The following is a 17,079-nucleotide window of genomic DNA, read 5'->3' as shown; positions in this document are numbered from 1 at the left end:
CGTTCGTATACGTATATATACACATACACACGGAGGCAAGGGAAAAAAAGGAGGTGGGGGGGGGAGGGTATGAAAGAGCACGCGGGTGCTGCATAGGCAAAGAGAGTAGAAATCCCATTGGGCGCGCGAATCACGCGCTGGAGATCGATCTTCCTCCTCTTGTTCTTCTTTTCTTTTGCTCCCGTCTGCGCGAGCTTACATGCTTTCCTCCTTGGCTTGTTCCCTCTGTTTTGCCGTGCGAGGGTCGAACGGCCGGGACAATGGATCGGGGGGGGGGACCATTACCATTTACAATTAGACCTCGCGCCGTTCTCTAATGAGATGATGAAGAACCCGGCGTTGCTGTAGCTCTGTGTGTCTATGTGCACTGCCTACGTCGGCACCTTTCGGTGGGTCTGATGGTGCCGAGGATTGAAGCTGATGCGGTGCTGGACGTGAATTCGAAGGTGAAATTACAGGTCTGGTGAGTGACGATTCGTTCGTTATTTCTTTTTGTATTTTTACGTGACGAGGTGTAGCTGAAACTTACCGTGGTGATTTTTTTTTATTTCAAGCCAATCGTTGGTCGGATGGTGTTTCTTTTGATGTTTGGAATGTTTTTTTTTTTTTTTTTTTTTTTTTTTTTTTTTTTTTTTTTTTTTTTTTTTTGTCAAACATTCCGTTGTGCGATTGCACGTTAAGACAGGTTGGTTTTTTTTTTTCTAGTTTTGTAATGACTCGAAGTGATGATAAACGATTGTTTATTTGTTAAAATATTGTGGCGTGCGTACGGAAAATTATCGTAAAAAACCACTTAAATAAATAATTAGTAGTAAAAAAAAAAATTGCATTTATGAGATAAAAACTCACCTCATCTAAAAATCTTCACAAACTGAAAATTGTAAACTTAAGCCATTGTAATCATTGCCACAAGATCTTTTCAATTACACCGATCGTGTATGCCCGCAAATCCCAATATTATGCTTTCCCTGCTCGTACGCATCAGATATAAAACGGTATTTTTTACTCCTCATTTGTAGCAAACCCTCTTCTTCACACCCCTACTATTATTATATCATAAGCTCGGCTTTTGGGGATAGAATAAAGAAAGAACAAGGGCAGCGCGCAACAAAGGGAGAGAAGAAAAAAAGGGGGAGGATAACGTTATATCAGCCTTATTCGACAGTAATCTCATCACACGCTTCTTTTCATCTCCGGCTGATCCTCTTAGTCTTGCGGGCTGCTAACTCCACGAGGATTATTTACTTTGGCCCGGTCAGGTGCTTTTATTCCCCGATAAGCAAACATTTGTTTACATTTAAGTAAATTATGTTTTCAGCTTGCGTCTATTTTCATCATATATCTCGACCGGCTCGTCCTGGCTTACCTGATACTAAAGCGAAAGTTATGAATTTTGTGAAAAAATGTGTAACAGAAAGTTGTTTCTGATTATTTTCATAGTCATTTCAAGGGACTTCTGCGAGACTCAATTTTTATAAAATTTTCTTACTGTACAACTTTGATTAAACTTTTTCAAGCTAACTAACTAACTAACATAAATTATTTAAAACTAAACAAAGTTATATGTTTGATTTCATAACGTTCGTAGTTTTCTAAATTTTATCAACTTCAGTGTGAATTATAACTAAAATCATTTGTTTTAGATGCTACATAAAACTATTATTATTAACGATAAAAGAAAATACTATTTTTTTATAAACATTATAATATTCGAAATAGTTACAAATTTTTATAAACAAATAAAAAAGTCTACGTTAGTTTGTTTCATGATGGTTTTAAATGTCATTTTTTTTAAAGTTTAGCTTTATTTGCGAAAAAAACTGACGTTTATCAATTATTACGCATCAGTTTATTTCGTACAGGTGCCCGATTACTGTCGTACAAAAATTAACTGAGGGATTATGTTAATATTTCCGTTCTGTTTACAGTCATTTGTAAACATTTCATTTCAATGTGGGGTGAAAGGAGTATTTTTATTATATGTGTTTTGACTGTCCATGTTTTAATGGAGTTTTTGTACACCAAGCTGCAATTTTAAGATTTAATACGCCATGATATTTTATAATGGGCAGATTAACCATTAGTGAAAAAAAAAGGGTTTGAGTCCACGGAAATCTGGCGTACATTTTGCGCTCAAACGAAGTTGGAAAAATGAAAAAGCCGGGATCTATCTCGATACCAGGCCAAAAGTAAATGAAAGAGCTCGATGCAGATAATAAAAATACGTGGCACTAAAAAGGAAAAGAGAAAAAGGGGGGAGGGAGGGAGGATTGCTATTCTCCACCGGAAAAATGTTTTCTGCCTTTTCCTCCGACTTTTTGCCGATTTAAAAATATGCGCCAAAAGGTCGAGAAGAGATGAATGAAGCAACAATGCGCGCGCGACTGTCTTTCACTCGTCCCACTCGTTTTTTTCTCTCCCCTTTTTTCAGTTCGTCTGTTCGTTTGTCTACGTACCTATATATTTATTTGCTTCCCAATTACCTGTGAATTGTTTTTCTTGCGTTGTTTGAGGAGAAAAAACGAGAGCGAGGAAAAAAATTAACCGATAACGAGAAGTCTGGTGGCAATACAAATTATATAAGAAAACAAAAAATAAAACGGTAAAAGAAATAAATCAATTGTGCTGTCAGAAGTTCTATTTTTTGTGTGATTACTTGATTAGCAAAAGCTTCATCAATTTTGTGGTTCTATGTAGGCACTTTGGTAACTCTACGTGATTTTTTTCAAACTTTGTCAGTTCACCAGTAAATTGGAGAAGATTGTTAATTGAAATCACATTTTTTCAGAAATTTCATACCTCAACGAAAATTGCTTTCCACGAAATTTTAAATCTCTGAGCGACGGATTGTTAAAAGAAACTACCAATTCAAAATTTCACCAAAGTAAAAATGTTAACTGGGAATTGTGGGAACAGCTCACCTTGAAAAACTTTTTTTACAATTCTAAAGTGACAGTGTTGCTATATTATTTACAAGATGACTAAACGTTAACTTAACTATTGCATTAGTCTCAGATTCAGATAATTTATTTCTTGTTCTCATGAAAACAGATATATGTTGCAGGATAACACCAATATTGCACATTTTTTCACTTACGTAGATAAAATACTTTCTTCATTTATTATTACTTGTGAAAAAAAAAATTTAGTACACCAAACAGAGTCGAGAAAGGCACAAAAGAATTCCCTCGTCAAAAGGGGCTCTCGAATGATGATTTCAACTCCTTATGATTACTTGCTCTATCGTGCGCCAGCTTTTCTGTAACCTCACATCTGTTCTGGCCATTAGCCTTGGCCGAGGCGCTGCAGGGAAATTTCGCGTGGATGAAGGAATTTGCGGATTAAACGGCACTGACGTTACGTTTGACGTGGCCAACCGGTCACAGACCGCGGATAAGCTACACCACCTCCGGTTATTTGTAAAATTTAGTTCAGCCATCCTCTACCACCTTTCCGGCTCTCTTTTCTGCGTGTGTTATTACAGTCCCTGGGCTGCCGGGCTTGGCACGACCATTTGTTTTCATTCGTCAACGTCGCCGCTCGCTGCTTTTATACATATCGCCGATTTATCGCGTATTATAAGTTTTTGCCGGAAACTTGCTGCTTTGGGCTTTTAGTACGTAGGTACTACGTCAGACTTCACTTTAGCACTTTGCAATATCAAAAAATATCAAAGAATTACAAAAAAGTATTTTTTTTTTTTTTTTTTTTGTGTAGTCATCTTTTTTTCTTGTTTATTTATTCATTTTTTCGATAATACAGACAACTATTTTTCAGATTCGTCGCAAAACTAATAATGTATCAATGTTAATATTGTATCCAGTTTTCTTTGATTCAAGTATTGATGAAATAAACTTCAAAAATAATGAACTTGGTCAAACCACGTGCAAAAATACAAATGTAATAGACTTACATAAAACATGCCAAGGGATATAGTATTAACGAGTCTCGTCGATTTAAGTAGTGTAACTCGGATTTGGTCAGACACGTCATGATAAACTCTATTTAAAAAAAAAAAATAAATGAACGTATTAAAAGAAAATGTAAATCTTTTATTTATTCATTTATTTTTTTGATAATACACTGAAACATTTTTCAAATCTATCGCAAAATTAATATTTGATGTAAATATTGCTATTCCGTTTTCTCTGATTCGAGTACTGATCAAATCAATTCCAAAAATAATCGACGTAAAAAAATCCTGAGGTTAAAACAAAAAAGCTCACTTAAGACATGCCAAGGGATATAGTACTAACGAGTCGCATTGATTTAAGTAGTGTAACTCGGATTTGGTCAGACACGCCACGATAAACTCTATTTTTAAGAAAATAAAGAAACGTATGAAAAAAAATGTAAATCATTTACTTATTTATTTATTTTTTTTTTTTATGAACTTAATTATTTTTCAGATCTGTCGCAAAATTAATATATCAATATAAGTATTGCTATCCCGTTTTCTCTCACTCAAGTACTGATCAAATCAATTTCAAAAATAATAAGCTCAAAGAAATCCTGAATTTTTTTAAAAAAGCTTCTAGTTTTCTTTATATTTTTTTATCTCAAAAATTTTTGATATAAATTTTTATTTACGTTTTTCAAATTGCATATCAAAGCTGAAACATGTGATTGGATTTCTTGATATACAATTTAACGACGCAGGTGGTTAACAAACAAGTAATGGACTAAATAAAATTGTTTGAATCCTGACCATACATTAATGTATAAAATTTTAAGAAAGCTATAGCATTAATGAAATCAATCGAATAATTATCCCAAGGACTTTGAACCCTCGAATCTAGAGAGGAAAAAAAACATCAGCTTTCCTTACAACTGTTTCAATTCTTCAGCTAAGGCTTGACTTTTCTTTTAACTCAATCAGGAGAATGAGAGAAGTCAAGCTCGTACTTCTTCGTCAGTTTGTCACGGAAAATGTTAAATTGAATGTCGCCATTCGCTTTTAAACTACGAAATTGCGTTTGGAACAAAATCCCCAACTCCCGGCAGTTCAAACAAAAAATAGCCAGCACAGGTCAAAACGAGGACCGGACACGTGCGGAGCTCAGTCGGACCGTGACGAGGTGGCAACTCCAAGCCAAACGCACGAGAGCCGGATGGATAAACACGGGAAAAGAGTGAGAGAAAAAATGAGCGAGTTAAATAGAAAAAAAATAGGAGGAAGAAAAAAAATGGAAGATCCAGGCGAAGGTTCGTGGAAGGAAAAGAAAGCAAAAAAAGGATACGAGGAGGGCAAAAGTGATGGGAGGGCCTCGTGGACACCCCCGGGGACTACGTGCCTGGATTACGTAGTCCCCGGTACTTTTCAGGTACCCGGGAGCAGGTTAACTCTGGACTCGTGTCAGAAATTTTGAAATTGGCCCCGGGATCTGAGCATGCTTCCCTCGCGCTGTTCCCTGCATCATCTTCGTCTCTTTTCTCTTGTCTTCCTCTTTTTTTTTTTTTTTTTTTCCGAGGCTTTGCTTTTTATTTCATTCTATTTCCGTGCATTTCACGACGGAATCCTGCTCCTCCTTGGGGACTTTGACTTTCATTTGCGCGATGCGGAACAGTCATGTAACACGTACCACGATGGTCTGGTGTGTAATAAGTCACTCTCAAAATCTTGGGAGCGAAAAGACTTGGAAAATTTTGGCTTGAAGATTTTTGTACATCTGATACTTTCACGTTTTTATGTACGTAGGGATCATAGGATTTCTCTTGTGATACTTGACTTAAATTATATTGTAGACGAAATATCGAGTTACGTACCAATTCTTTGCAAGTGAATTGAAATTCGATTCCAACGCAACTCGTATGCCAAAGTATTTATTTCCATAATGTATTTTCAACTATTCCGTCTTGGATGATGTTTCGATGTAATCCCGTGTAGCCTCGGAAATTTTGAATATGTGGGTTACAAGTTGGTAATTTTATTCCAGCTTGCTCGCAACTTTGGACGAATGAATTAATCACAAAACACGGCATTGTAATGGTTAATAACTTGGTTACCGAGGTGAGTGATGAATTTTTCAGTAAAGTAACGGTTTTGGCATTTTCAATGCATTAGTTTGGTAATTTGAAGGGTCGGAAAAGTTGCTTGATCAAATAAAATAATCAGACTTGGTGAGATAAACTTTTGTAGACGTATAGTTGTACAATAATAGAAGAGAGGAATACCTCGATTGAACACTTAAATTATTACACTAATTCACGAGACATAAATACTTAATGGGAAGACTCATTACTGCATTCTTGTAAAACCAAATCTTTCAAACGCGAAATGTAAGCCCCCAAGGATTTTCTTGCACGCAATAATCAGCTGCAAACCCACCTATCCGTAATTATAGCTTGGCTTGAATTTTTCAAGGCCCCTCTTGGAGTACCCGGGGCCGTACGTGCGCGCACGAGGGTGCGGTGCAATTTTCACGAGGGCTCGTCTTGGGCGGCTCTTTATTGTAAAATATACATCGGGGCCAAGACTCGAGCTCGGGAAGTTCGCGGGCGTATTCATAAACCCTGCGTTGTGGAACATGTGCCAGCCCTGAAATAAGTATGTGACGCGTCGCCGGAACCTGGCGCAAATCAGCGCTTAGCGCGCCTAACGAAAATGTATGTGGTCCGTGAGTATGATTTACTTTTTTTTCTTCTTTTAATATTCCAAACGATGATTAAAATGTGCTTGGACATTTCCAAAATGTTAAAATAAGCTCTCAAGTAGAGTAGATCGAGTTTAGTCGGACAATGCAGTTGTACCTACAAAAAAGGACAACATATTGTGTTTAATTTAATATACACGTATCCATTGTAATAACAAATTAGTAATTTTTGACATTTTTTAATGAACATTTTCACTTTAGTAATTATTGCTTGTACGTTGTGTAGCTTCTTGTATTTTTTAAAAATCTCACACTGTTTCTTTATGTATAAAGTGACGAGAAACAATATAACACGTCATAAGAGATTACTTCACGTTATTAACATGTTAAAACACGTGAAAAAATACAAATGTAATAGATTCACTTGAAACATGCCAAAGAAAGTACTAATGACGAATCTCATTGATTTAAGTAGTGTAACTCGGATTTGGTCAGACATGCCACGATAAACTCTATTTAAAAAAAAAATAAATGAAAGTATTAAAAGAAAATGTAAATCGTTTATTAACTGATTTTTTTTTTTTACATTGCACTTAAATATTTTTCAAATTTATCGCAAAATTAATATTTTGCTGTAAACATTGCTTTTCCGTATTCTCTGATTCGAGTACTGATCAAATCAATTCCAAAAATAATAAGCTTAAAGAAATCCTGAATTAAAGAAAAAAAAAGCTCACTTAAAACATGCCAAAGGATATAGGATTAACGAGTCTAGTCGACTTAAGTAGTATAACTCTAATTTGGTCAGACACGCTGCCGTAAACTCTGTTTAAACAAAAAATGTAAATTATATTTGCAACAGCACGTCAAGTAATAGCACAAAAAGCTTGAAGTGATGAACCACAGACTACGTAGAGCGACGTGTCGCAAATCGAATAACGCCGACAAAAAAAAGAGGGAGACGAGAGAAGATGGGAGCTGATCCTTATCGGCTGTTGTCGAGATTGCGGGTCGAAAGGCCCGTAAAGCGGTTCTCACGGCGCCTTTGACCGACCATGAAACACCTCGACGACGTGCTCAGTGCGCCACTCCACCTTTACAAGCGGTCATTTCCCACCGCAAGTTTACCGCTGATTCAAGAGCGCTCTCTCCTCTTTAACAACCCCTTACCTCACTAGCTCTTCTTTTTTCATCATCTTCTCCGACTTCTCCGAGTACAAGCACTACCCAACAGAGCCTACGACTGTCTCTTTTCGTGCTCCCTCTATGCACACTTACACACACATATATATATATATATATACACATAGAGGGTAGCAGACACTTTTGTTTCGCATTTTTAAATGCACCACGTACGAGTTTCCCTTTTTCTCCTCTCCGCGAGCTGTTGAATTTTTATGAGCTGGCGCACCGCGAATTAGCCGCGACCGACGCCGTCGTTGCACTTCTTTCCACGTTTTTTCGCCTCCTCCACCGTACCCCGTTCCTCTCGACCACTCGGTAGGACGATGGCCACGTTTCCTTTTTTTTTTTTTCACTGCTTAGCGCTACGGTGTTGTACTTTATTTTTTTTTGTCTGCATTCTTCGTGGTATTAATAACTTTTCACTGTGGCTCTAATGAGATCGTTGCAGGAAGCTCTATTGCTCTTTATTCGTTGACATGTTTTTGATTTGAGGAGAAAAAAGTGCCAAAACGATGTGGGGCTCGATTACTCGGGACAGAGATTTCAATTATTATTCAATTTATGATTACACCACAATTTGACTTTCTTTATTATGCTAGTTTTTTTTTTTTTTTTTTTTTTTTTTTTATTCTCCACCCAAAAGAAGGACGATGTAAACGATATGTGATATGCAACACGCATGCAGCTTCCCAATCCACAGATTCACCCGAGACTACCAACCATCGTCCTTTTCCAGGGAGCACGGCTTATCTGGCCGTAGCAGCTGGTCCCCAAAGCAGCCCCTCGCACACTGTCCTTGGCTCATCCACAGGGAGGGAGGTCGCGAAAAATGACGAGGCATTAGTACCACGAAAAACGGCAAAGCTCGGGAGCACCCAGAGAAACCAGGATGGGCCATAAATCATCGAGCCAAGCCGAGATAGAGACGGAGGAGGGTCGCGACGAGTCTCCCGAGACGGTGCACTTCAACCATCCCCCATACATACACCCTGCGTGTTTTCGGGATTGCATGTTTGCGCCGAGCACAAGCGCATGCGTGGCAATAATCATGTCGTAACACGTATGCTCCAGCGCCTCGTATACCTTCTTCCCACGCTCTCTGTAATTATTGCCCCGTGTGTCAAGGACTTTGTGCGTTCTCTCCACAAACGATTTTCCTCCTCGCTCTCTCTTGCAGCGGAGGAGCGAAAGAAGCGTGTTTTTCGAGCACGCGGCTCTCAGAGCGGGTTTTAATTGTCGGCTTTTGTGCGCCGAGTTGTTTTTCCCACCCACGGGGGAGAGGCTGGGGTGGAGGGCGCTCGTTGGGGACGCCCATGGGCTTGGATTGTTTGCCGGGAAGTCTACAAGGGCAAACGACTCGTAAAGCCATTTGTGTCATACAATATAAATGCTGTACTTTTAATCAATTTCATGATTGTTATTACAAGCTTTGCACTGTTAAAAAACCATTGTATTATATACCCTTATATTGGAGACAAAATCGAACATTCGATGTAATAACAGACTTGGAATTGCAAGAGAAAACATAACAATTTATTAGCGAAAGGCGTGTTCTGTATTGCAAACCAAATAGTTGTCCTTGTTTATTCATCCCGATGAAAATTAAATCTAGATAATTGCCTAAAATAGAAATGTGTAAAGTGAGTTGGGTACAAGGAAAAAAAAAAAGACGGGAGGGTGGGAGAGGAGCAAAGGGATATTGAAAGGGAATAAATCAGAATAACGACGCGACGTGAGTGGAAACCTCGGCTGGAGCCGAAAATAAAATCACATCTAAAGAAGAACAGAGTTCGAGTGCCGGCTGGAAGGGAAAGGCGCGAGCAAAAGGAAGCGGAGGAGGGAGAGGATGGGTGCGCGTTAATGAGTTTTTTTCTGGAGGAGATGGGAGGAAGGCTGGAGAGAGGACTGCGTGTACTTACCAGACGCTCTTTTCCAGCACATCTACGTGGGGGGGAGGGAGGGTGGTGCCGAGAGACAGGATCTGGGGGGGGGGGTGTCAATCGGCGCGAGCGTTGAATGCCGAGAGTGAGGATGTTGCCTGCACGGGCGAAGGAGATCGATTCGCAGCTTCAAATTTAAATAAACGTCCTGACTGAGGAACCACTTTCGCCTGTCCATTGATGTGCTATTGCTGGTTGGTGTTCGGTTCTTTAATCGTGAGAATCGGAATCTCTTGTAAGTAGAGTATTAGTGCTTGACGAAAAAAATGGAGAAAATTTTTTGGTTTTTCTTTCTAGTTCTCTTTTTAAGATGAGATTGGACAATCGTATGGATTTTTGAGTACTCGAAAAAATTCATGCTAGCAACCGGGGTGGATCTGAGTATTAGATCTGAGCTATTTCATTGGATGTTGATATTTGAAGCGTTTAGCCGGTTGAGACTCAAGTTTTAAGTTGGTAGAGAAATTTATTAAAAGGATGTCGCTCAAGAAAGAATTTTTATTCGATAGACTGTACCAATCATTTCCAATTGACTTTCAGTCGCTGAATCTGGATATTTCGTTAAAACATGAAGTTGAGCTTTAATTTTTTTTTTTTCAATGGTAAGAAAACTCAGTAAAATTATACTTTATAAATATTAAATCATCTTCTGTTTATTACTTGTACATTAAGCGATCCAAAATACATTGAAAATAATGTATTTACTCCATCGAAACAGTAAATTTTTTTGTACCATCATCCACGGCAAGTGAACCTAAAGTTCGATAGCACACAACTATGAATTTTTCAATTTATTGAATCCTGAAAGAAAATTTCCATTCTTGAATTTTTCATTTCCATTTCCTTAAGGCAACAAGAAAATATAAAAATTTAATTCCTCCAATAATGATATATCGTTGCTTTCTACCAACCAAAAAAGAACCTCACCCATCAGCTTAACAAGTCAAAGTGTTAAAAAAAAATCTTTTTACTTAATCATCAAACAAGCAAAAATAATACACTAGCAAATGGGATTACGGACGCTGCATAAACTTGAAAAAATCTCTTCACTCCGATATTGGGAAATAACAAAATGTTTTTTTTCCACTTTTATGCTGTTCTCTTGGGCTTTTTCATTTCATTCAATTCGGTACACAGATTGCACTCTGCACTACCAACGCTTCCCTGACTCCAATTTCAATTTCCTTGGTATTCAGCAATTAAATCATAACAGAATCAAGGCACCACGACGTACAAGAACCACCAATTATTGCGCATTGGTGCAAACAGACATCACCACACTTTTTCTCATACCAATGAAGGATTATTGCATCGTTTGCTGATTAAGTTTCAATAGAAAAATAACATCTTCAAAAAGTTTTAACAGAATGAAAAAAAGTAGAAAAGTTTTTAAAAAACACCCATCAGTTTAATTTACATCCCAGCCAAAAAACATCGTGGAGCTTGGACAATTACAAAAATGGCCCAGCTTGTGAAAAAAAAGAAAAAATAGATACAGCCGAAGAGAACCGTGGGGGGTGAACGATGTTTTTGGCAAGAGGTGGAAAAAGCAAGAGTATCGCAAAACTTTGGTAATTTCACGAGTCAACGTCACCACTAGCAGCGCGCACCGAAAGAGGGAGGATCTCCTGGAGGTGGCTTAATTTTTGCCGTAACACGTCTGTCGAAAAGCAGGCAAAAGGGAAACAGAACGGAAAAAGGGACGGGAAACTGCTCGCCGAGATACGGCACGGATTTTTCTCGTCGCTGATTTTAATAACAGATTGCCACTGCTAGGAGGTTAAGGAAGAAGAGGAGGGGAAGGGGTCGAGTCCCTGATATAGACGAGAAGGAGGAGGGGGAGTCTGAGTCACTGCCTATACGTGACCCCAAGAAGCCTTGGCTCCCTTGTCTGAAGTCTCGCACTCTTCGGTCCGACACTGGCTCTCCTGGAGAAATAAATTAAAAGGATTCTTTATTGCAGACGCGAAAGGACTGCCGGGCGACGATTTTTCTCGTTTGTTCTCCTTTCCCTCACTTTTCAAGCTTTTCATTTGGCTCACGCGGCGTATTGTAACGCGGATTGGAATTTCCAGTCGGGGATGAATAATTGCATTTGATTTCTCGATGACTCGTTGTTGAGTTAAGCTCCGACTTGCGAGTGCACTGCTACTACAGCGCTGCAGCAGCCGGTGCACTCGAGTTTTCGATATTGAAAATCGACGCGTGACAACTTTGAGCTTGAACGAAACGGGCCTTGAGTGATTTTTTTTTTTTTTTTTTTAAGGTCGGAAAATTAAAAACGGAGGGATTTTTTCATTGGCCGCTCGAGTGATGCGAAGATTGCATTTCGAGAGGATCGTATTTTTGCGTAATACATTGATATTGGTATCGATATTTGATATTTCATTGTAATTTCTGGACCATGTTCCAGTTGGGGAGGGGTATTGTTTAATTTGAACGGTATTATGGAGCACGTGAGCTTGCGAGCTTTTGATTTTTATGTAAAATTAATGAAAATTGAAAGTTTAAGTAAAACATAGCTTTCGCTTTAAGCGAAATTCGATTGAACGTGGAGTCCATTAATATTTTGAATGTTCGATCGTTGTATCGCTGGGTTGGATTACCTTTGGTCATTTGTAGCACGAAATTTTCGTAATTTACATTCAATTAATTTTAATATTTTTTTTCAAAGGACTTTCAATAGATATTCATCATTAGAGCTCAAAATTGATTTACACCAAAAAATTTTCCAAGAAAAAAATTTTTCGTATTTTCAATATCTTACAATTTATTATTCGAAACATAGCTCTCAAATGTCATCCAAAACTTTGCATTCAATGTTTTGGCCTGGAAAGTAGACTCTCTAAAAATCAACCGCTATTAAACCCTTTTTTTGGACAATGAAAAATTATTTTCATCGCAAATGAGACAATGCAGAGGCCCGATACAACAAGATATAATATTGTTTGCGAATTTCTTAATTCAAGATATAATGTTTGCGAAGTTAATCATGCTATTTAAGCAATGACTAGTTTACTTTCAGAGCCACACTATTGTTTCGTACTGTATACTACACAACAATATACTATTGTTTCGTACTGTATAAGGCCCGTAATGTCATTGGCCACACACACACACACACACACACACACGCACACGCACATGCAGCCCGATCGTTCGGCAAACGGATGTAATCTGTCGGCACAAGTTTAATTAATCTCCACGTGTGTTTACACGCTCGTGGCTATTGGTTTTAAAAACACATTGAAAATGCCGTTGTCGTCGGTCGTCAGCGTAAAACGCTCATGTATATATATATATATATATATATATATATATATATATATATATATATATATGTATATGTATACGTGATAACTCGCGTTTGTTTAATTTTTCATCGAATTAATTCCTTTGGAATGGCGCTTTATTTCGTACATCTCGTGCGCGTGTGTCCCCCGTCGATCGTTTTTCGCTTCAATTTATTTTCACTTCACGGCTCTGATTGAAAATTTCCGAATCTCTCCACCTGTCTCCTGCCTATCCGCGAAATTGAATTAACCGAGAAAAGTTTTGTTGTTGTGTTATCCGCTTACCCGCGATTTGGGGTCTGCTGACCGGGAAAAACACAGCGGCAAACAATCGCTCTTGATACTTTACGCTGCTTGAACATTTTTTTTTTCATCCCTGAAAAAGCAAAGTCAGGAAGTTTGGGAAACGAGTTGTGTCACTTGACGCTTTTTTTGTATAATTTGTTGCTATTGTTTTTTTTTTGTTTTGCTACACAACAGCTTGGACTTTAGCCACTTGGAAGATGAAATTTTATTTCACAATTCACCAAAATTCTCCTTAATGCGAATACAATGCTTTGCAGAAGCCACGCGCGTGTATGTGTTTATACTGTACCTCAAATGCACGCATAACTTGATAACCAAGCAAGTCCAATGTTTCGATGAATTCGCACTTTATGGTGACTCCACGAAATATTATCGGAACGTCAAACTTGCTCGGAATGGAGTCATGTATGGATATGTGGATGGGGTATAATTATACACTCGGTCACGTAAGGTATATGATGTACGTAATATATAGAAGTAAATGTGGCAGATCGAATTTCACAACTAATCAATAACGAGAGAGTAAGAATGTGACTAACATTAATCACGGAAAATTGTTTGATAAAAAAAATGCCCTTAGCTCATTATATGACACGAGTTCAATCATTATGTGTAAATTGTTTGAAACCTCAAATCATAAGAGAGTATACAAATACGTGATTTTTTGGAATAGTCGACTGTTGAGAATAACTGTATGAATTAATTTGACGATACCATTTACAGAAATCCCAGTTTATGCACATTTACAAATGATTTAAATTGATTTCTCTGTAAAAGTCGAAACGATTTCATTGACTCACGCCTCAGATACAAAAAGTTACCTCCAACGTGCAGTAACTATTCTTCTGCCCTACAGTTTTGCCACGCTATTGTCGCTCGCCAAATGACACACATAGGATGTAATTGTCGATAAAAAATAAACCTTTCCTAATTCGTGATCATTGCAAGTGCCAACACTGAAAAATAAGCTTCAAAATGAGCATCCACAAGGATAGTGATTAAAAACGAAGCTAAAACGAGAAAAAGGAGAAGCAGCGAAACAATTAAACAAGACAGAAGAAAAAAAGGAGCGTCAAGCCTATGGGAGCTTTCGATGCTCGCGAGAGATAACCACACGAAGGGAAGAGCGGGCAATTGAAAAAAAAGTGGGCTAGCGCGCTTTGTCCCCGTCCTCGTAAAACAGCGAGTAGGTGACAATACGGCCGGGGGGGTTGGCTGGCAGTGAAAACGGTAATGGTGCGTTACAGTTGGCTCGGGCTTACTTTTATGTCTCCAGCGGCTTTTCCACTTTCGCCACCCTCGCCATCAGCTATCCGTCTCTCGGCCCTCTCGCTCTTTCGCCTCCACGAGAGACCGCTCTGGTACATAAAAGCTTGGCCTCGAGTGTGCGCCCGTGTGGAGGGGCGACACTTGGCACGGGACGCTCCGTGTGGGGCTGGAAGAGCAGGAAGCTTGTACCGCCAGTGAAATAGACAATGAGTGTCCCGGATGGTTTTTGTCTTTCCTCCGTCATTCTTTGTCGGAGGTGGAGCGCGCACAAGCGGGAATCATCGTGACGCCGGCTGGTGTTTTTGTGGCCCGTTAAACCACGTGTGTACACGTGTTTCCTCGATTCCTCGCTCGAACTATTATGTCCGTGGATACTTTCACGGGCTCGAGTGTTTGCCTCCTTTTTTATGTCCTTCTAATTGGGACACGCTATATTTTTTCATATCACAAGTATGGGTAATAGTTTGATAATTTGTGGTAAAATGATGGTTCATCAAAGAAAAAGCAAAAATTGAAATGAAACTAGTTAGAGTAGTTCATTATATTTTTATGGAATTGCACTACGTATGTTTCGAACTCTTTATTGATGGATAACAACCATCAACTGTAATTATAGTAGAATAAGTTAAAAAATAGTAATCCAATCTGAAAATTTTTTAGAAGAAAATGTAGGCTCAAAAAACCTCGAGTTAAACTTCTCGTCAATGCACGCAGCCCTTTAAGGTTCGAGATAGTTGTGAGATGTAGAAATAAGGTTTTTTTTAATGTCTCCCATGTAAGCTTTTATATTGGTAGTCTAAGGATTATGGTCAAGGGATCCATTTAAAAATCATAGGAGAGGTGGAGTAATAAAAAGAATAACGATGGATTTTCTCGTTTTCCTAAAAAGTTTCCTCTGATGCTCCAAACTTTCTGGCGATAGAGTTTGAAATACGGTTTTAGAATTTTGTGGTTGAAAAAAAAAAAAAAAAAAAAAAAAAAAAGGTCAGATGAGGTAGAGCACAGTCATGCCACAGCTTGAAAAAGTTGTGAGGGTCGAGGTGAAAAACGATGATTTTTTCATAATCGTAAAAGTTTGTAAAGTTTACAAATTCCCCGTAATGATGGATTGGATGATACCATTTGGAAAATTTTGAGGTATGAAAAATCGCTTTGCATAAAGTAGCAAGTTGTATACCCTGCCTCTGTAAAATCCACGGGTCAATAAAGTGATTAATCCTTTATTTATACTACTAAAATTTGGTACACATATAGTCTAATTGTATTAGAAAACAATAAGCTTTGGACATGTATAATATATTATTGTGGTAGCGAATCTATACACAAACGAATCAACAAACGTGTCGCAAGAGTCTATTGTAAGGAAGTGATGACGGAAGAGTTTAACCCTTTATCCGCACACTTCTTCGTCCCTCCTCTCTTTTTCTCTCTTACCACTCGGAAGCCAAGCCCTCAAGAAGTACTTGGGAAGCCCGTCTCCAATGCCTCGGGGAATATTTGCCGAGAAAGCAAGAAGGAGGTACCAGCAGAGCACGAGGAAGGTAAGGAGGGCGAGGGTATCAAAGCTATCCAGGGGTTTATTTTGCGGAGGAGGATAATCTCGCCAAGGAGCTTCATTCACGCGGTGAGTGTACATACACGTACATCTATACGCGTAGAGAGGTTGGCGGTAAATGATCAACAAGAAGTGGCCTTAGGTTTGTATGTGTGTGTGGGTGTGTGTATACTTACAGTCTACGGACACCTTGATCTGCTTGCTAACCGATGGTGGCACGCCGTTGCTTGCGATGCAGAGGTAATTGCCCATGTCCAGCCTCGAGATCTTCGTCATCTCGAGGGTACTTCCAACCCACTCGCTTACTATAATAAAGATGATGAGCAATTCGTTTGAAAAAAACAATTAACATTCTTTGGCAATAAATGTCTTGGTATAATTGTTGATACTAATGTTTTTCTATGTAACGTTTATTCTTCGGTTCATCGAATGATAAATGATAGTCTCATTTTAACGTGTACGTTTCGACTAAATAATTATGATACTGTATTCATTAGTTCATTGATGAAAAAAAAGACAAAGCCATTAAGCAGTAGGAATATACATTTAACTGTGACAGGTTAATATCAAGTATAATTACTGAAAGCCAGGGATCACGTAAGAAGAAAAAAAAAAAAAAAAAAAAAAAACTCACCAGAGTACGTCCTGTTGATGGAAATCTTATTGTTGTCGTCCCTTTTCCAACGAATGCTGGGTGGTGGGCTGCCAGAAGCCTTGCAAATAAGTGTCACGTTGGCGTTTTCCCTGACTATCACGTCTGACGAGCTCAGCGAGTCGTCAATATTAGGCGGCACTGTAACACACAAACAAAGGGGTTGGGAAAATAAGTACCACCTGTCATCAAAGTGAGCCTGATTAACGACCGTTTTTATTGTTTCGGTCACCCAATAGGTAGTCTCGTTTGTTTATGAACCTTCAAAATTACTAATCGTTGTGTA

The 17,079-nt window shown here is 38.6% G+C and overlaps 1 protein-coding gene across 1 annotated transcript in view; it reads right to left on the bottom strand.

The window, feature by feature from the left end:
• Positions 1-17,079, bottom strand: part of LOC106636937 (lachesin) — a 168,353-nt gene that overhangs the window by 38,816 nt on the left and 112,458 nt on the right. The window contains exons 4-5 of the mRNA XM_089593077.1: positions 16,776-16,934; positions 16,318-16,446 (exon numbers count right to left, since the gene is read on the bottom strand). Coding sequence (XP_089449203.1) covers positions 16,318-16,446; positions 16,776-16,934 — 288 coding nt within the window. The remainder of the gene's footprint in view (positions 1-16,317; positions 16,447-16,775; positions 16,935-17,079) is intronic.

This window comes from Copidosoma floridanum, unplaced genomic scaffold, assembly GCF_036245765.1.
Source record: "Copidosoma floridanum isolate Cflo_tuat_1 unplaced genomic scaffold, Cflo_Japanese_pri ptg000019l, whole genome shotgun sequence".
Classification (NCBI taxonomy): domain Eukaryota; kingdom Metazoa; phylum Arthropoda; class Insecta; order Hymenoptera; family Encyrtidae; genus Copidosoma; species Copidosoma floridanum.
Note: the sequence above shows the minus strand (reverse complement) of the source record. Positions and strands in the feature narration are given on the sequence as shown.